Below are 21,425 nucleotides of genomic sequence, written 5' to 3'. Positions count from 1 at the left end.
ATGTCCTTTTAACAATGAAACAAGAAAAAAAAAAGACAAAAAAATGTTAACATATTGTGGTTATACTGCTAAATCGAATGCAACTTGTAAAAGAGTATATTTTTTTAAGATATTATTTTTATAATAGATTTTCTTAAAGCAATTTTTTTTTCGATATTTTGGTTATTTCCCATTACTCGTATATATACACACAAATAAAATTCATACCCCAATTCCAGCATATTCTTACCCAAATATTTCTCTATATACATGCAAAAGGTCACCGGAATGAAATTTGTGGGTAAGGGAAACACACTAACAAAAAATGTGCATGTGTATGTGCATAAAAGAAAATTAAATAAAAGTAATATTTTTTCTAATAAATCGAAAGAAAACAGATATAAACATGATAAAAACGATTTAAGAGACAATATATATTTTTTAAATAATAGAATTAATAACGAGCGAAATAGTTCCACTATTTATATAACAGCTAATCCATCAATGAATGGTTTTGGTAAATATATTGGGAACTATTCAATACGTAGATTTTCAAAATATTCTGACAAAAATATTTTCAATGAACAGAAACGGAAATGTGAGTCTTTATTATTTAATTTTCAAAATTTTGAAATAAAAAATTATTTATTAAAATTAAATAAAGGACGATTAGAGAATAGTAATATTCAAAAGAAAATAAAAAGTATAATTATAAAATTTGAAGAAAATTATAAAAATATATTATATGACAAATATTCATTTTTTAAAAATCTGTGTAAAGAAAAAAGCGATTTTTATAAATATAGAATAAGCAAAATAAATCGTAACAATTATAAGAGCAATTTAAATTTTCCTATAAATTTTTTAAATTTATTTATAAGTAATAATAATAAATCTTTAAAGGAGTTGGTAAATGTTGCAAAATTTAGAGGGAAATTATTTTTAAATAATATTCCAACATATTATAAATATGGAATAAAAAACATACCATATTTTAAAGCAGTATTAATGCATCATTATAATAAGTCCCCAGTTACTTATAGTTTAATATTTTTACATTTTTTTGTTTATTTTTTATGGATAAATGCTAAACCTGAAAATATGTCTTATAGTTATTTTAGCCCAGCCCCAACAAAATCACATTCTTTTCCATTATTAACATCAGAATTTATGTATAAATATTTTTGTTGTAGTTTGAAAAGTTTGAGAGAAAAACAATTATATACTTTGGTAACTAACATAATAAGTCACAATACTATACAATCTTTTTTACTAAATACAATTTCTTTATTTTATATTGGACGTTCTTTAGAAATTTTAATAAATTCAAAAAATTTTTTTTTTACATATATAGTTAGTGGAATTATTTCATCTTATATACAAATATTATATCAAAAGAATTCAAGTTATGGTTATAAAAACGTTTATGTTCTTGGTGCTAGCGGGAGTATAAGCTCTATATTAGCTACATACACATTTATTCATCCAAATCATAAAATATATTTATATGGTGTTCTAGGCTTACCATTAGTAAGTAGAAATATCTTTAAATGTGGAATAATATCGAATACATATATGCACCTATTATATTTTATTTTTCCATTTTTTTTTCATTTTTATAGGCCCTTTTTTCTTCATTTTACTTTTTAAACGAGCTATACAGCATTATAGCAAACAAGAATGATAATATAGGTATAGACAACAATAATTTTTATTTATTTCATTTTGTGTGTTAACTTTAAATTCGATATTTCCAATTAACTATTTTACCCTGTTTATTTGCTTAATTGGCTGTTTGTAATGTATATACACGTGTGACTTCTATAAAATATTGTTAGTATATTGTCAATTGTATATTTTTTCTCAATGTTTTCATTAATAATTACATATTTTTTTGTATATATTCATACAGGGCACGCGTCACATTTGACAGGAATGTTCCTTGGAATTCTTTACTATTATTCTTATGTTAATAAAAAGTTTCGAATATAAATATCAAAAGTTTATCAATTGTGAAGAATATACATGTTTATTTCTCTAGTCTATATGAACATAAAACTCCTTTTTTTTGCTTAATTGTAGAAAATAACGAATAATAAATTGTATATACCATTATAATATGTTGAAATATATACATAAATAATATATTTTATGTAACATGATAGAACAAAAAATTATACATTATTGGCTAGCTATAAAATAAATATGAAATATACACATTTTTTCAGGATACTAAAAAATAATTTTTTTTTGAATAAATTTATATATTTAATTAAATGATATTTATATTCGCATAGTTTTGCCTAGTTTTTGTCAGAGCGAAATACTCTATAATATTTTTTTTATTGTAGCAAATGCTGTACATAAAATACATTTTTTTTATATTTTATGTTTTTTATTTATATTATATGTATCCATTTTTTGCTTTATTTTTATGTTTAAACTTTTACGAAATTATAAAAATTAAGAAGTGAAAATAAATGAATAATCGATGGGCATACAAAAGACAATGCTAATAAAAATTTCAATCCAGTTTATGCTATTCTGGTTAATACTACATTGTATATAAAAAAAAATATATATATATATAATATAATAAGCTGAAAATGTTATACAGTTTTAGGAATAAGAAACAATATAAAGTTTAAAAAAAATAATATAAAAAATAATAAATTAGCAAAAGTTAAATATATTCATTTGTACATATTTATAAATAAATTTTTTTAATTCACAATTTGCTTGTTTCTTCTATTGCTGAAATTAAAGAAGAGATTTAAAAGAAGAAATGAAAAAAAAAATTGAGATCTTTTAATTAAAGCTTTGTTTGTATAGCTTACTCACTTTATTCCTATTTATTCTTTTCTATTTAATTTAATTTAATTTTTGTCAGCTAATTGGTCAATATATATACATAAATGTGGATATATACATTTACTAACTGGTAAATGTAAGTTATAATTTTTTAATGGCTATCTAAAGATGGGGTTTAAAAGTTTTTTCAATTATAAGGAAGGTGAAAAGGAAAACAAAATGGATAGCTTAAATACTGAAAATGGTGAAGAAAATGAAAATAACAAAATTAGCGATCAAACTAGCAAAGATGAAGGGAGCCCAAGTAAAATAGACGATAAAGATAACAAAGTTTTTGAATCGGATAAATGTGGTGAGGATGGCGAAATGAATGAGAAAAATGAGGAATTAAAAGAGGGTAATATCAAGGAAAACCCCAAAAAACGAAAAAAAAGTAGTGAAGCTATCAAAGGGGATAATAATGTTGAAAAAGATAATAACGAAAATGTTTCTAAAAAAAAAGCTAAGTGTAATATATCTATTGAAGAAGATTTGAAATCGAGTGAGAATAAGAAGGATGTTTCTGAAAAAGGGGAAACATCTTGTAACAAAGAAATTGATGAAAATGAAAAAAATAAAACAGTAAGTAGCAAAACTACAACAATAGAAAATAATAACAATAATATAAATTTAGAGAATTATAGAAATTATCAATATTATTATAATCAATATTATGGCAATCTAAATAATGTACAAACAATGGGTAGTGATATAGGAAATGGATATAGTAGCAATATTTCAAAAGAAAGTTTTCAAAATAAAAAAAATAATTCGAATAATAATATAAATGCATATCCTGAATTTAATAATTTTAATAATATATATATGCCAATAGGTATGAACAATTACTATAACATGTACAATTATAATTATATAAATGGTTATGCAAATATTGGAAATGTTGGCGGGATAAATAATCACAACTATAATTATTATTATGATGGAAATGTTGAAAATAGTGGAATGTATGATTATAGTAAAGATTTAGTAAATAGTGGAGGGAATGATATGAAAAATTATGCTTTCTTTTCTCTTATAAATAGAAGTTTAGAATTAATGAAAACAAGCGACAAAGTAAAAGCAATATTAAAAAACCCAGCAAGGTTGCAAGTAACACAAGAAGAATTAAATAAAGTAGAACATACACAAGAAAATCAAAATAGTAACATATGGTTTGGTAAATATGTAACTGATAAAAATAATAATAATAACCCCAAATTTGTAGCTAAATATAAATGTAATCCTTCTAAAGATTCAGGATATACTAAAGCAGATAAATCATATGCAAACAAACCATATTTTTGTATTTATTTTGCTCGTGGTTGTTGTGCATATGGCCATAATTGTTTATATAGACATAGAATACCAACAGAAAATGATGAACTTGAATTTGAAAATACTATGGATATATTTGGCAGAGAAAAATATAATACTTTTAAAGAAGATATGAATGGAAATGGAAATTTTAATAATGATTGTCGAACTTTATTTATTGGAAGTATATACATTAATAATTTTAATGAAGTAAATGCTATTGAAAAAGTTTTATATGATGAATTTGTTATTTATGGAAATATAGATTATGTAAGGTTTATTCCAAACAAAAATATAGCTTTTATACAATTTACTAATAGAGTAAATGCAGAATTTGCTAGGGTTGCTATGTCTGATCAACCACTTGCTAATTATTCAATTTCCCTAACAATTAAATGGGCATTCGATATGAAAACTCAACCCTCTGTAAATCCTATAAATTATTATAATGGAATGAATAATGTAAATCCATATTTTTATAATTCAAATCAAACCATACCATCCAATTGGTCACAATATATGCCACAAAATCCATATGGGGCTTCATCAAATCTAAATTATTACGATCAAGCAAATAATTTATCTAATCCTACCATAGGCCCAGCTAATTTTCCTCCAAATTTTACAGCGAACAAAGGAAAAGCAGTTACTGGTCCATCTCCTATTGCCCCTAACCCATTGGCTGTTCCTACTCTGCCTATTCATCCACCTCTTAACAATAATAATGCTGCTCAAAATGGAAAAAAAAAAAAATAAGTGTAAAAAAACAGTAAAATCCGAAAGGTTCAAGATAATGTGTACATTTGAATATGTACATGCATTGGGAATCATTTTGTAAGCCCATGGACAATTAAATGTGCGTTTTACCCATTTGGTAATGCGCACTGGTAAACTTGCATATTTTTTGGATTTTGTCCACTTTTTTTTATTTTTAGCGTTTTTTTTGTATTTTTCATAGAATTTATCATTTGAATAAATCAAAGTTATTTATAAATGTTTTTTTTTGGCTATGTGCAGTTGTATTGAAAAGTATACAAAATGTATATACCAAAACAAAATTAAAATATAGAATTTAAAAAAAAAAAAATAATAACATAGAAAACAAAAAATTATTGATAATTTGGTTTGATTTTTTTAAAAAAACGTAACAAAACGAAGCAATGCGAATATCGGGCTATATAACTAAAAAGCCCAATTTATGACAATGGGCTTGTTTAAATGCACAAAATAAATAGTGATAAAATTGAACAAAGGTTAAATATCCATATAATTAATATATTTTATTAGGATATTTATTAATTTCATGTCCCTTATATATATTTGATAATAAAAGTTGAGAGTAAAAAAATTAAGATTGAAAAGGTATATCACCTAAAGATAAATCATTTTGATATTCTTGAAGTTCTTTATATTTGTTTGAATTAAATAAAATGGAATTATCATTTGTAATATTAAATTGAGAATTTTGTTGGATTGAGTTTTGTATATATATATCTTTTATTTTGGGTATTAATTTTAGTACCTCAATTTTTTCTTTACACATAATATCTTTTTCGTGTGTTAAATTATTATTGTTATTATCTTTATCATTAGTATATATTTGAATATTTTTCATAGTCTCAAAATTGTGAGATTGAGTAGTTGAATTTGAATTTGAAGATGTGTCAGATAATTCAGATGAAGATTGAGATGAATAATTTAAAAAAGGAAATGAGTTTTGATTATATGATTCATTTTGCTCATTATAATAACCAGTAATTTGTTCTTTTCTATTTAAAGTTAGTGGAACTATTGGCATATGGTCATGCATATATTTTTTTTTTAATTTCATAAGTTCTTTATATTTTTCGATATCAACATTTTCATTAAAAGATAATATATTAACATTTTGATTAGAAGGTAAATTGTCTGGATTTATTTGGGAAAAGGAATTTACAGAATTAAAATTATTATTATTTTTTTTCATACAAATATTTTGATAATACAAATAAGAGTTTTGTATTACATTAATATAGTTTCCCTTTTCTTCATTTTCTTGATGATTTTCTATTTTTTCTTCTCTATTTTGTAAACTTATATCAAATATTACATGATCAAAATAATTTTTGTAATTTTTTATTATATATATTTCTTTATATATATTATTAAAATATATTTTTAGACAATATTTTATATCAATATAATTAACTACAACACTGCCTCTTAAAGACGAAAATTTTTTACAAATTAATCCCAATTTTTTAATTATTTTTATAAAAAAATTAAATAAGACATCAAATGTTAAATAATTTATTTTTTTAATATTTTTATTTGCTAATATAGAGCAAATTATTCTTTCCACAATTTCATTAAAGTAATCTTCTTTGTTATTTATAAACGGGTTGCTTCGATATTTTTTTATCCCGTTATTTGTATGTTCTGCATCACAATCAGTATTATCCATTCCGTTTGCTTTATTTATTTTGCTTTATTTATTATGCTTTATTTATTATGCTTTATTTATTATGCTTTACTTTATAGTACATACATATCCACTAATTTGTGCGTACATATATGGGACCCAATGTTTTCCAACTTGTGGTAACGTTTATACTCTTGATTTTGAACTAAATAACCAATAAAATGGGCAAAATATTTTTTATTATTTTAATTTATTATATACCAGTTTGACATGTATGATAATTCCATTATTCATGATATTGCCGATATGCGAACTTCGCAAAAAAATGAGAAAAAGTATAATTGTATAATACATATATACCTATACAAAGTAGTGTTTAAAAAATTAATGCTTGAATGGCATTTTAATTTATTTTCACTTTATTTTAATTGTGTTATATTTTTTTTTTTATTATTTTAAATAGCCCCTGGCAAGATTTGGAATAAAATGGATTAAAAAATTATATGCCATACACGCATGGAATGCGAAAAAATGTTACAAAATATGTACATATAAATTATTTATTAAAATATTTTTTTTGAAGAAAATTACTTTGCATAATTTGTTTGTTCTTCATCACCTCATTTGTTTTTTTATTTATTCATTTTGTCATTTTATTATTTTATTTTCATGCATTTCTATATTTTTTTATATATTCAACCCAACTTTTCTCCAATTAGAGTTTTATTTACATAATATTTTATTTATTTATTTATTTATTTTTTTTTTTTTTTTTGAGGGACTACCAAACCTTTTATTTATATTATATATATATATATATATATTTATTTATTTATTTTTTTTAATTAATTCATTTTTATTTAAGATCAATTTATCAAATAACACATGATATATAAGTCATTATAATTATATATTCTATATGTGCACATGCCCATATATATAAACATGTATGTATATATATATATATATAAACTTGTGGAGACAAACAAATTGAGAAAATATAACTAAAGATGGTAAAATGATGAAAGGATACATATACATATTAAATATTAAAATGAATTGATTATTTTTTAAAAATTATTTGTTCTGTATTAATTGGTAATATTATAGACACAGCTATTATATTTGCATTTTGTTATTTTAAAAAAAACAGAAATGAAAAGATAAAATAAAAAGAGGACAATATATTTTATTTCCTTCTGATTAAGTGCGTTGAATTATATATAATTATTTTAGTCATTTTTTTTTTATTAATAAAAATACTGAGGAAGATATTAATTTAAAAGGAATTGCTTGAACTCTCAGTTTTTGTATTTTGCATTTATATAAATTTATATATATATATATATATATATACATATATTGTTAATTAGTACATTTGAAACAATATAATAAAAACAATAATTTCAGATATCTATGGGCAAAAAGGATAAACTAACTTCTGGTAAACTCCAGAAGGAAAGAAACATGTACTTAAGCAATTTTCCGAATTATAATAATAATGATAAACATGATGGAAATATATATAATTATATAAAAAAAAATGTACCTAGTAGTATGTTAAATTGTAAACTTAATAAAAATTGCATAAAAAATAATAAAGATAATATTCTTAACTTATATAGTGATATACACGCAAATGATAAAAATAAAATTTTCAATTTCCCAACAACAAAGTTTGATTATTTGTTTATTGATATGCCTAAGGATGGCAATGATGACAATAGGAATGGATCGATAAGTCAAAACATTGAATCTCGAATCAGTAATTATTCATCAGTCAATAAAAGTAAATACCTTGAAAGTGATAATGCACCCATTTATTTAAACACATTAAATAACGGTGCATTAAAAGATAAAATAAATGATAATAATAGCAAGCAAATGATTAATGAGGAATTAGAAAATGGAAATAAATATGATTTGTTTTATGATGATATTAAAGGAGGTAAATATGATACATTATGTAGTCATGAAAAAAAAAATGAACAAAATTCTGAAACCGATTGGGATCCTTATTTAAATGATGGAAGTAACATAGTAACATCTAGCGACATAATTAGTAGTATTGAAAGTAATGTAGACACCTTAACTAATAGTATAGGTCTAAATATCGATTTACTTAATTATGATAATGAAGAAAATAATATCACAGAAATACATACTAACTCAAAAGATACAAAAAAAGGAAATATGACTATGTCATATGATTCTGAAAATTTGTGTGTAAATAATATTGTAAAGGAATATGAATCAATTTCATCTATAAATAATATTGGAAATTGTTTTAATATATATGCTGATGAAAATGAAAACACCTTCAAAGAACATAATAATAACAATAATAACAATAATAATAATAATAATAATAATAATAATAATAATAATAATAATAGTAATAGTAGTAATAATAATAATAATAACAATAATAGCAATAATAACAATAATAATAATAAAATATTATACAATCTTGCTGGTTTTAAACTTACAGGAACATCAATTATGTTAACTGACAAAAATGAAAAATATATATATAAGATAATTCCTTTTTTTAAAAATGGAGAATCGAAATTTTATATGAATGCAGTTCGTTCATATAACAAAGTGTATGGAACTTTTCGAAATGAAAAAACACAATTTTATAGTGATATAAATTATGCTTTTTATGCTAATTTATTAGAAAAAAGTAATGCAAAAATGGGCAAAAATATATTTAGGGGCATTCAAGATACTAATGAAATCCCAAATAACAATTTTGAAAAAAATATAAATACCATAAATTTTTATGATAAATCAAAAAAAATCAGAATAAAACATGACAACACTGTTAACACTAAATGTATAAGTGATAGTATTGAGAAAAGCCATTCATTTTTGCGAAAATTTAGTATCCCTTATGCTAATGGTGAAAAATGCAAGCAAGATTTTCATGACTATTTCACTACGAAAAATGAACCTCTCGAAAGGTTGAATGATATAAAGCAGGTAGAAATCGAAAATGATGAAACAAAAAATAACAATATATTGGCATTTTTAATTAAAGAAAAGATAATACCCAAATCTTATGATATAGTTCCTGTTTATCAATGTAGAGAAAATAAAGTTGATTCTGAAATAAATAATAAAGAGACTAACGGATATTTTTGTAATAATCATGAAATTGAAATGGATATAAACCAGGGTTCCATTTCAAATGAATATAGAGGTGGAATACAAAATGAGTTATCGAAAAATATTGATGAAGGAATTAATTGTGAAAAAATAGAGACGAATATAATAAGTAAGAATTGCAATTTTGAAAATAATATATCTAAATCTAATAATATAAAATTAACAAATGAAATATGTTATGAAAAGGAACAATCCAATTCACCAATTTTAAGTAATACTTCTGAAAAATGGAAAATTTTTATGTGTAATGAAAATAAAATATTAGATAATAGTGAAATGGGACGAATACATCTTGCATTGAAACTAAAAAGAATATGTAGTAAAATAAAATATGGCGATCAACATTTATTGGATTTAAAGTTAGGATATAACAGCATAAAAGATAATGATATATTTTTTAATAAAGAACTATTAAAAGAAAGTGAATCGATAGATTGGAATGACAGAGAAAATTATATTAAAAAATGGTCCAAAATAAAAAAAAATATAAGAAAGATATATAAAAATAATAGTGATAAATATATAATACAAATTACACCAAAAGATTTAAATTTACCTGAACAATTTTATAAATATAATAATAATGAAATATATTGCTTATTGAAATCATGGAAGCAAGAAATGAGTTCGTTAAAGACAACGCAAAAAACCTTGGGTTTTCGTATATGTGCATTTATTTATTATATTAAATATTCTAACCTTTTAACAACTGACGAAATCAACAATTTATATAATAAGATTTTAAACAATTATACTGACAATAATAATGATGACAGCAGTGCATTCCAAAACACATGTAGTACCATTATTCAGAATGGGCAATTAGAAAAATGTAATGAAAAAAAAATTGAGATAAATGAGTGTTATGACAAATTAAATAATGTTTTAAAAATAAGTAGAGAATCCGGAATGAGATTAAATGACGAATTTGTTTTATATTTTCTCGAAATTTTTTTAAAAAATATTGCTAACATTATATTACCAAAATTGGTTAAATTAAAAATATGGCTAGAAAATCAATCTTTATATACATTTTGTTCGACATCCATATTAATTATTTACGATAAAAACAACCCTTTATCTTGTGACATGAGATGGATTGATTTTACATATTCTTTTGAGATTTTTAATTATTTTAAAAATAATAACCCAATAAATAAAAAATTTAACTTAGATATTATTTTCGGTATAAATAACTTAATAAAAATATGCAAAAATATAATTGTTAATAAAAATATTCCAATTCCCATTTCTTCAAATAATCAGAAAGAAAAAAAATGTGTGTATAGGTCTGCATGTTAGTAAGAGTTAATGCACCTGTATATACATTTATGTGTCGACATATTGGATCGAGATAATTTGCTACCCTTTTAGAGAACGTATTTACCATACGTGCTTGCCTTAGACTAACTTATTGACATTAAATTTAAACACATTTATTTACTTCGTCTTTATTGATATATAATCCGTTTATTTTAGATATGTCTGATTTTTTTTATTCGTATTTTTATTTTTTTTATATCTATATAATTCAATAGTTAATTTTCGTATATTTATCTTTTTTATTCATACAATTTAATTAAAACCTTGTATGTTTCATTTTTTAAAAACAATTATTATTCTGCATATATAGAATATGCATCTGATGATTTGTAAATATGCATTGTGAATGTGTTGCATTCATATAATCGTTTTCGTATAATTGAATATATGACTGTTTTTCGTGTGTTTATTTATGTTACACGCAAGTATGCAAATGTGTATAATGTATGTATATATATTCATAGGCGCGTATATATTTATCCCCTTTGAAAGCGTTTTTTTTAATTCATAATTTGCATGCATATATAAATGTTTTTTTATTTATTTTTAATATATGAATTATGTTTATTTACAATTTTTACATAAATATGCAATAGATCGAAGAAAAAGAACAGAAGAAAAATAATAGAAAAATTAATAATTAGTACAAACATATTTGCCTTTTATATTAATTAATTTTGCATATTATTTTTTACATTTATTTAATTATATTTTTTTGCTATAATAAATGTATTATACAACAAAACGCGGAATATAAAAATAGATAATACTTCGATGTATGAAGATATAATTTTTCTTTTTTTTTTAACTTTTTTAACAAACTTGAAAAAAAATAAAACAAGTTCATATGGAGTAAGACAAATGTTATAATAGTCAATTACATTCATATAATTCTTACAATAATTTGTGTAATTATTTTTTAAGAAATATATTTTTTTTTTTATTTCATGTCGTCTTTTAATTTTTATAAGTGTTTTTTGTACCATTCCATCATCACCCTTATTCAATTCACGATTTTCCTTATTATTCACGTAAATTGGTTTATTTTTTTGCTCACATTTTTCATTTTTTTTATCTTTTTCTTTTGTTTTCTTTCCTTTCTTAAATGTTTCAGATTGTATAATTAGAAAATCGCTATCCACATGTTTATCTAATTCACTCATTTTTTTGTCTAATAATGTAACAATTTTCATTCCATATTTTTTTGTATAAATAGGGGTTGGACATTTTTCATTTTTTTCAGAATTCGTACTAATCGTTTTATCTCTGCAAATTTTGTTGTTGTTTTCTTTTTTGGTAGAATTGAATAAACTTAGTACAATATGCTTTCTTTTCCTTTGTATTATTCCCATATGTCGGGTTGCACATATTTTTAACATACCAGTTTTATTAATTTTATACAATTTCCTTTTTCCAGCATGTTTTAATTTTTTAAAATATAAATCACAATATGAGCCACTTATTAAATGCAGGTTTTTAGTGTTCAATATTTTAGAAAAAATTGATAAAATTTCAAAATATGACAAAGAAAATATATTTTTTTTTTTTTTTAAAAATATTTCATTAGAGCAATTCTTATTCTTAGCTCGTACGTTCATGCCATTTTTACTATCACATATATGAGATAAAACATTTTTATTATCTTTATTATTATCGAATGTATTATTTTTTTTTTGATTATCTCCTATTTCAGGATAATCCTTTATTTCAGTTTCTATATTTTGTTCACTCTTGTTTTTGCAATTTGCTCTTTTTTTTTTCCGTTCTTTTTTTATATTAATTTTATCCTTTTTTCGGGTACTCTCCAAATTCATTTTTATATTTTTTTTTTTTTCATGTCTAAATAGTTTGTTATTTTCTCTATCATTATTCTGTACTGTTAATATTTTTTTTGGAATATTTTTATCATTTTTACCTGAACAAGTCAGTATTTTACTTATTTTATTTTTTATGTTAATTTTTTTTTTATTATTATTTCTAGATGTATGGGAATAACTACCTAAATTAATATATTCCGTTGATGTGTTTTTTTTTTTCGATTTTTTCACTAATTTAAGTTGAATTAAAAATAATAATACATCTCTAAGTTTTATGGATAAATCTAACTTTATGTTAAAAATGGAAAAAAAACAATCTTTTGACTCAAATATTAAAAAGTAAAAAATAAAATAATATACATAAATTTTTAGTATGTTTAACAATTCATTTGATATATTTTCCAATGACAAAAGTGTGGCTTTCCTTTTGTTTTCTTTTGTTAAATCAAATGTGTAATTAATATCTTTCATTAATGTTTCTGTGGTTTCATTATTATTATTGTTATTATTACGAAACTGCCCAGTTCTTTTCTTAATAAACTTCCTACTACCAAAGTAATAGTTGTGGTTTTGTTTTTTTATATAATTTTTTTTCAAGGTCTCTATAATGTCAGTAAATTGATCAGTGACATTTCTAAATTTATTTAATTGTATAGATACATGAACAAGTGTTGACAAAAAGCAATTAAAACTTATTTCTCGCGTTTCTTCGTGTATATTATATTTATATACATTTGTAAACTCAATTATATTTTTTAAATGCGCAGTAAAATCCTCATTTTGCAGATTTTCTAATATTTCTCTATTTATTTGACTAAATTTTGTATTGTTAATATATTTTTGGGTTTCGATTAATTTTATTTCCTTGTCATTACTTTTATTATCATAGTGTGTAGAAATCATGCTACTGTTATGCGTTTCTAATAATCGACTATTTTTTTTTCCTTTTGTAGTTTGTTTTTTTTTACTTTTATTCCTTATCATAGATAAAAATGAACAAATCAAAGGTGTGGATGATTCAAACAAACTATATAACACATAATACAAGTAATGATTATTATACTGTTTTTTATTATTGATCAAGAAAAAATATATTTTCTCTAAAATTTGTTTAAATTTTATTTTTTTTTTATTAAAATTGATTATTTTATATAATTCCTTACAACCTTTTAATATGTATAAATCTTTATTAAAAATCGCATATTTTAAAAGACCACAAAATTTGTTTGATATTTTACAATTTTTAGAATAATTTATTAATAAATCTGATATATCGTTTAAACTATTATAATTATAATTACATTTACAATTTTCATTTTTTTTCCCATCAATATATAGATCTTTAATGTTAGTGTTAGTGTCTGCATTGAAATAATAGTTTGTGGGATAATGACAACTTTGTATTGTATGTGTCTGTTTTTTATTTTTAAGATTTATTACTTCATCTTGTGGTGATGGTGTTTTGTTTATTTCATTTTTTGTTTCTTTTTCATAATATGTTTTATGCTCTCTTAAAAGAGAGATATATTTATTTTTACATTTTTTAGGGAAAAATTGTAATATATTTAAAATATCACAAGATTTATAAAAAAAATATTTTATAATTTTCTTTTCCTCTAATGGGAATAATTCTATATCATTTTTTGGTATATTTTGTTTTAATATATTAAATAATTCATTTTCTTCACAAATAGCTGTATGATCAAGTACTAATTTATTTAAAGCTGATAAGGTGAAATTTGAATTTAAAATATTACATTTATAAAATATTTTCCATAAATTTACTAAGGTAAAATGGTTTTTATTTTGATCTAAAGTAATATTGGTACTAGTTTTGAATTTTGTTTGTTCATTTTTATATATTTTTTTTTTTGTATTCCTGCTTTTATACCTCTCATAAATGTCTACTAAAAAATCAAAGTTGGTGTAAATAATTTTATAAAGTAACTGTATTTGCTTATTTGATATATTAAAATAGTTTTCAAAAAAACAAAAATTAATTACTTTACATATCGAATTAGTATATACATTATTTATTTGATATTCTGGATTAATTTGTACCTCCGAAATAATTACATTATTTTTAAAATAGCATTTATAGACACTTCCATTAATATTTATCATATATCCCAATCCTTCCTTTTTATTATTTTTCCACATACCTATATATTTATTACCACAATTATAATAAAATACTCCATAACCATTTTTTTTCCCTTTTTTCCAATACCCTAAATATTTATCATAATTTGCATTTTTGTGTGTTATTATATTATTATTATTATATTTTTTTTTAAACCAAAAATAAGTTCCAAGCCCATTAATACTATCATTTTCCCATTCACCTATATACACATTTTGTATTTTTTTTTTTTTTTTTTTTTGATTTTCACACGTTATGTCTTTTTTTCGATTATAATACCAAATAATTTTTCCATATTTCCATTTTTTATTTTTGTTCCAAAAACCAAGATATATACAATTATTGTTAATATAATTTTGAATTCCATAAAAATATCTTTTATCATTTTTCCACCATCCAGTGTATATTATTTTATTTTTATTTTCTTTTAAGGCATAATCTATATTATTTTTTTTGGTGAAGCTCAATTTTAACGTTCCACGTCCATCCCTTTTGTCATTTTTCCACATCCCAGTATATATCAAAGATATATTTTTATAAGCATCATATTTTATTATTTTTCTATTCTTATCATTGCTATCATTTATTAAAAAGAGTAAATACGATCCTCTTTGAGATTTATTAAAATTGGATATATATCCTCTATATGTATAATCGTTTGAAATGATTTCCCCATATCCTTTTATATGTCTGCATTTGAAATAGCCTACAAATATTTCTTTATTGCTGCAAATTTGGAACTTTTCATAAAAACAAGGGCAACTATAATTATCCAATTTTATTATCCCGCTAAATGTATACTTATTATTAATTTTTACATTTTTTAATTCTATTAGACTATTATCTTTTATTTTAACAGACGAGTTAATATCATTTTCTTTTATATTTTTGGAAAAAAATTCTTTCCAATATATTAAATCATAGGAATACGAATTTTGAATTTTTAGTATATCATTATTTCCCATTTGTAAAAATAAAAATAAAAATATATATTATTGATAATTTGACTAATTATTATAAATAACAATTATCGAAAAAGACCATATTTATATACCCTGGGGTATATTTTTCTTAAATAGTGATTAAAAAAATATTTATATAAATCAGCTATATATTTTTATCCATATTTCCTTTGTTTTTTTTTAGAGACAATAAAAAATTAATAACACAGTAATAATATTTATATTTTTAGCATTTTTTATTATATGTTTTATAATTACTATATAAATATATTGATTATATTAAAACATTTTCTTTTGTTTTTTTTTTTTTTCAAATTTAAATATAAGAAAAGAGAAAACATATATTTCCTATTAGTGAGATTCTCGGTATTTTCCTTTGCACATTTTTCCATTAGACAAAAAAAAGTTATTAAAACGAGTTTTATATAATTTTTTTTTTTTTCATATAATGTGAAAGAATTTGTAAAATTATGATTTTGATTTCTACTTATAATACAACTTTATATTTTTCACACACAAACAAGCTAATTATAAACAAACAAACATATAAACAAACAATATGAGTATTGTATCCCCCTTTTTATGAGGGTTACCATTTTTATGGTTATAAAAAAAATATTCTACAATCAATTATTTTATTATTTATTGAAAAAGTATAAATAATTACCTATTTAAAATAATATAAGCGTTTGATGAAAAGTTTCAAAAAGGTTATCATGCATAGTGGGAAGTAAGAATATATCCATATTTTTTGTGTTTTTTTTCGTTTTTTTTATTGCAACAATTATACTTTTGAAGTTTTTATGTTTTATATTTTGGGATATATTTGTGATTTTTTTTTTAAATTGGAATAAAAATGTATAAAAACGTGATAATATGACTACGAGGTATTAAAAAAATATTTTTTATACATAAGATTAAAAAAGTTAGGGATATCTAATATGCATATAAACATATAAAATAATTGTTTTCTTTTTGTTCTTTTTTTTTCTTTATCTCTATATATAATATTTTTACCATTTGAAGTAGCAAATTTATTTTTTATGATATATATATGCGGGTGGAAGTTATGTTTTTATTTTCCTTTACTAAATAAAATATAAATATTTTGAATTATGGTACCTACATAAATAATATATATAGTTGTATTTATATTGCATATATGAATATACATTTTTTTATGCACATTGTTTATACTATTATATATTGTATTTTCCCATGATATTTCATAAAATAAGGATTGTAAAAAAAAATATATTTTGAAGGTTAGGTATTTTTTTTTATTTATATATAATAACTTCATAATATATGTATATTTTTATAATCATGTTCATCCATTAACTTTTGTTTAATTTATAAATGGAAAAAACAACCCGTAATTATATATATAATTTTTTTCGATTAAAAAAAAAAAACAAATTATATTATATAAAACGGACAAACAAATATATTAAATGGATGATAATAGTGCATATGTAGATTATTGTTGTTTCACTTTATACCTATTTTATAATTGATTAGTTTCGTATATATATATTTTTTTTTAAATTATTTCCTCGAAATTATTTGGTAATTATTTTATTATATCATATGTACATTGCACACATTTCTGATAAATATTTTACCTTATTATAAAAATATAATGGACAGTCTAAAAAAAATAGTGGTAATTTTCACGTAAATATATATAGATGAGTATATTATTACTTAGTGCGTGATATTTAAAAAAAAAAAAAAAAAGAGAAAATATCAGCTATTTCATACCTTTTTTAGCTTTTCAAATTTTCTCATTTTATATTTCTTACTTTTATAATTACCAAATAGGCATATAAAGCAGTCGATGAATATGTTCAATCTAACATGACAATTGGACTTGGAACAGGATCCACTGTTTTTTATGTTATTGAAAGAATTGAAGCATTAATGAAAAGTGGGAAAATAAAAAATTTAATATGTGTTCCAACTAGTATAGATACAGAAATGAAGGTTAATATAAAAAAAAATAATTTAGAGGATTTTTCATTCATCATTAAACGGGGTTACTCATATATATTACTTTACCTACATTGTACAGACATGTGTATGTATATATATTTACAACCTTTTTATGTTTGCTCATATTTAGGCAAAAAGCTTAGGAATCCCTTTGGCGGGTTTAACAAAAAATTTAAAAATTGACATAGCAATAGATGGCGCTGACGAAATAGACGCCGATTTAAATTTAATAAAAGGAAGAGGGGGAGCACTTGTTCGGGAAAAACTAGTTGCAGCAAATGCCTCATGTTTTATAATTGTAATGAACTAAAACAGTATTACATATATGTGCATGTATTTATTTATTATGTTCAGAATATGTAAGTATATCCACACATTTACAAACATTGTATAATTGTCTTTACTTTGTTTATTCCACTCCTTTACAGATTGTTGACGAATCTAAAATGTGCAAAGATGGACTAGGAACAACTGGAGCTGTTCCCATTGAAATTTTATCTTTTGGTTATGAAATGATAATTGAAAATTTACTAAAAATATCAGCTCTTAAAAATTGCATATATAAATTAAGAGAGAAAAATGGAGAAATTTTTATAACTGATAATAATAATTATATTGTTGATTTTTTTTTTGATAATCCGATTGAAAATTTGGTACAAACTTGTGAACAAATTAAAATGGTAATAAAACAAAAAAAAAATAAAAATCCTTAAAAAAGATATACAAATATCGCTAAAACAAATCCATGAAATGTGATGTACTATTATATATAAGAAAAAAATTATATACATTAGTAATTATTTTATATTATATATTTTTTTTTATAGACAACTGGAGTCATAGATCATGGAATTTTTGTTAACATGGCAAGCATCGCTTTAATAAGCAAAATAAATGGAACAATTTTAACACTAAAAAAAAATAAAGGAATAAATTAAAATATATATATTTTATTTTTAATAATAATCTTTTTTTTTTATGTATTAATTACCATTTTATCCTTTGTATGCATATATAATGTGTGCATATAATTATATTGTCAAAATTTGTCATTTCTCATAAATATATTTTATAGTCTATATGATTGTTGTAATTTATTTTAAAAAAACTATGTATGTACATATATGTTTATAATATTGTTACATAAGCTTATACAAAATCCGTAAAGCCTTATTAATTGTTTTTTCTTCTAAAAAATAATTTTTTTATTTCCTGAAAGATATACAAATATGTTTTTTCCATCACTTTGTGCACTTTCATAATTTTATTACTATGTGTGCACAATATTTTTCCCCTGTTATTTAATAATCCATCTATTTTATTAATTTATATAGTTTTTAATTATAATTATATCCATCATCCCTATTATACCATTTTTTTTAACTTTTTAAAATTACTATTTGTTTGACAAAATGTATTTGTTTAAAAAGGCTAAAGAATCTATTGTGAACAGCTTGCATGGTGACAAGTCTTCACCTTTTATTAAAATTAATTATATTTGTAATTTTATCCTTAAAATTACTTTTGCTATATGCCTATGGCTATCTTCACTTTCATTATTGGCTCTTTATATGAATGCTGATATAATAAATAAAAGTAATATCTTTGTAAAATATGAATTTTAGCATATAGGAAAATTATCATTATTATTTATTATCAATTATTTGGTCTATAAAAGTATATTCCTTATGAAATATAAGTTCATTATCTCGATAAACTATTCTTATGTTTTTTTTTTTTTTTTTTTTCTAAATTTTTAGGTCTATTTCAATTATTTTCATTGTCTTCATTGATATTATCATGTTTATCTTTCATTATATTAAAAAGAAAAAATGGGACATATATTTTAACAAAGATTAAGATGTATCCTTTTTCTTTCAAAGATTTAGTTGATGTGTCTTTGCTAACGGGGGTTGTTACGATTTCTATCTTTGATATAATTTTGGTTTGTGTGCACGTATGTGTATATATATAACTTTTTATAATTCATTGGTATATATTATTATAATTTACATTTTCACATATGCCCATATATATACATGCATACATTATATATGAGCATATTTCCTCCCTTTAGTGCTATCTTTACCTACTTGTAGCATTTTCTGTTTTTGTAATAGGTATGTTTAGTGTTTTTATTTTATATACTTTTGCTATAATTATATTTCTGTTCATAATTATGTATTTTCAGAAAATATTATTTTAAAATTTTTTATTCATGTCATAGCAACATTTTCTATCTACGAATGCCTAGACAATCCTTACATGAGGGACAATGAAAACATTAGCAGTTTTAGTAATTAGCATTTATCCTTGTTCATGTTTTTTAAAACTCAAAAAATATTGCCGTTTTATTTGTATATTTCTACATTTTTTTTTAACCATAGGCTTATCATTCATTTCAGTTTTATACATGGGGTTATATGTAATTTCCAATGGAATAATTTTTAGAAATCTTCCATACAACCCTTTAGAATATATGTGCGTAAAAAAAAAAAAATAAATAGTATATTTATAAGTTTGTATGCGCATTTATTATAATAATCCCCAATTATTTTGTTTTATATTTTCCACATTTCTTTTTTTTTTTTTCCTTTTTTTTTTCTTTTTAATTCAGAGGGTATATAATAAAAAATATTGCAGAAGACATTTGTTCAGTCACAAAAAAATTAACAAAATTGATTATTTAAAAAATAGAAAAAATTTATATTCTTATAGGAATCAATTTTTTCATTTATTTTATTATTATTTTTTTTTATCATATATACATGTTCTTATAATTTATAAAAAGACATTAAGATTGTCAGTGCATTGATTTCAGTCTGATAACCATTGGGGTTTTGTTTACAACTATTTTCCTTTGTTTATGAAAAAAAAAAAAAAAAAAAAAACTTAACACATATTTTCTCAACTTTTTATAAGACCAACGTAGCATATATAATTAGTTGGCTAGTTTTGTTGGGAAGGTTTATAAATATTTCCGCATAATTTGGGGTTTATTATAAAAAAATAAACTGCAAAGTAATAATAAAGCAAAGGGAATATGCGAGCAAATGAATATTATTAGGGTGAATTTTTTATGCATTTTCATTTTATTTCAAAGAAGATAATATTTAACCATTTCCAATTTTTTCCATACACAATACCATTCATCCTTTTAGTAAATTACTATTTTTCTTTTTTTTGCAAAATACCATATATTAAATATTATTAATAAAATTTTTAATTTTACAAAAAAAAAAAATAATAAATTAGTAACATTAATTAAATTTTTTAATATTATAAGAATATGTGATTTGGAAATTAAAATAGAAATTATACAAATATTATTAATTATTTAGGTTTACTTAAACTTAAAGCCGTGATAGCTCAGTTGGGAGAGCGTCAGACTGAAGATCTGAAGGTCCCTGGTTCGATCCCTGGTCACGGCATAAAAAAAGCATTATCATTTTATAATTTTAATAAAATTC

General features: G+C 21.8%; 7 protein-coding genes and 1 non-coding gene across 8 annotated transcripts; 6 read left to right on the top strand and 2 right to left on the bottom strand.

The window, feature by feature from the left end:
* Positions 1-249: 249 nt before the first annotated feature.
* PBANKA_1114700 (rhomboid protease ROM9) lies at positions 250-1,971 on the top strand (the record flags this gene model as incomplete). Its single annotated transcript, XM_034565681.1, has 3 exons — positions 250-1,509; positions 1,602-1,671; positions 1,892-1,971. The coding sequence occupies 3 exons, from the start codon at positions 250-252 to the stop codon at positions 1,969-1,971; spliced, it is 1,410 nt and encodes a 469-aa protein (XP_034422354.1).
* A 987-nt stretch (positions 1,972-2,958) lies between these two features.
* On the top strand, positions 2,959-4,899 carry PBANKA_1114600 (pre-mRNA-splicing factor CWC2, putative; the record flags this gene model as incomplete). Its single annotated transcript, XM_034565680.1, has 1 exon — positions 2,959-4,899. One exon carries the CDS (start codon positions 2,959-2,961, stop codon positions 4,897-4,899), a length of 1,941 nt encoding a protein of 646 aa, XP_034422353.1.
* Positions 4,900-5,491: 592 nt separating this feature from the next.
* On the bottom strand, positions 5,492-6,586 carry PBANKA_1114500 (conserved Plasmodium protein, unknown function; the record flags this gene model as incomplete). Its single annotated transcript, XM_034565679.1, has 1 exon — positions 5,492-6,586. One exon carries the CDS (start codon positions 6,584-6,586, stop codon positions 5,492-5,494), a length of 1,095 nt encoding a protein of 364 aa, XP_034422352.1.
* A 1,374-nt stretch (positions 6,587-7,960) lies between these two features.
* Positions 7,961-11,017, top strand: PBANKA_1114400 (inositol polyphosphate multikinase, putative; the record flags this gene model as incomplete). Its single annotated transcript, XM_034565678.1, has 1 exon — positions 7,961-11,017. One exon carries the CDS (start codon positions 7,961-7,963, stop codon positions 11,015-11,017), a length of 3,057 nt encoding a protein of 1,018 aa, XP_034422351.1.
* A 722-nt stretch (positions 11,018-11,739) lies between these two features.
* PBANKA_1114300 (MORN repeat protein, putative) lies at positions 11,740-15,963 on the bottom strand (the record flags this gene model as incomplete). The annotated part of the gene is made up of 1 exon (XM_034565677.1): positions 11,740-15,963. The coding sequence occupies one exon, from the start codon at positions 15,961-15,963 to the stop codon at positions 11,740-11,742; it is 4,224 nt and encodes a 1,407-aa protein (XP_034422350.1).
* A 1,639-nt stretch (positions 15,964-17,602) lies between these two features.
* On the top strand, positions 17,603-18,893 carry PBANKA_1114200 (ribose-5-phosphate isomerase, putative; the record flags this gene model as incomplete). Its single annotated transcript, XM_034565676.1, has 5 exons — positions 17,603-17,626; positions 17,785-17,946; positions 18,086-18,253; positions 18,384-18,635; positions 18,783-18,893. 5 exons carry the CDS (start codon positions 17,603-17,605, stop codon positions 18,891-18,893), a joined length of 717 nt encoding a protein of 238 aa, XP_034422349.1.
* Positions 18,894-19,367: 474 nt separating this feature from the next.
* PBANKA_1114100 (conserved Plasmodium protein, unknown function) lies at positions 19,368-20,645 on the top strand (the record flags this gene model as incomplete). Its single annotated transcript, XM_034565675.1, has 6 exons — positions 19,368-19,551; positions 19,716-19,900; positions 20,033-20,075; positions 20,183-20,251; positions 20,343-20,436; positions 20,573-20,645. 6 exons carry the CDS (start codon positions 19,368-19,370, stop codon positions 20,643-20,645), a joined length of 648 nt encoding a protein of 215 aa, XP_034422348.1.
* Positions 20,646-21,313: 668 nt separating this feature from the next.
* PBANKA_1114051 lies at positions 21,314-21,386 on the top strand. Its single transcript has one exon. It is a non-coding gene; the product is annotated as a tRNA-Phe (tRNA).
* The last annotated feature ends 39 nt before the right edge of the window (positions 21,387-21,425 follow it).

Source organism: Plasmodium berghei (assembly GCF_900002375.2).
Source record: "Plasmodium berghei ANKA genome assembly, chromosome: 11".
In the NCBI taxonomy this organism is placed as follows: Eukaryota; Apicomplexa; class Aconoidasida; order Haemosporida; family Plasmodiidae; genus Plasmodium; species Plasmodium berghei.
The sequence above is the reverse complement of the archived record's forward strand: the minus strand, read 5'-3'. Positions and strand labels throughout refer to the sequence as shown.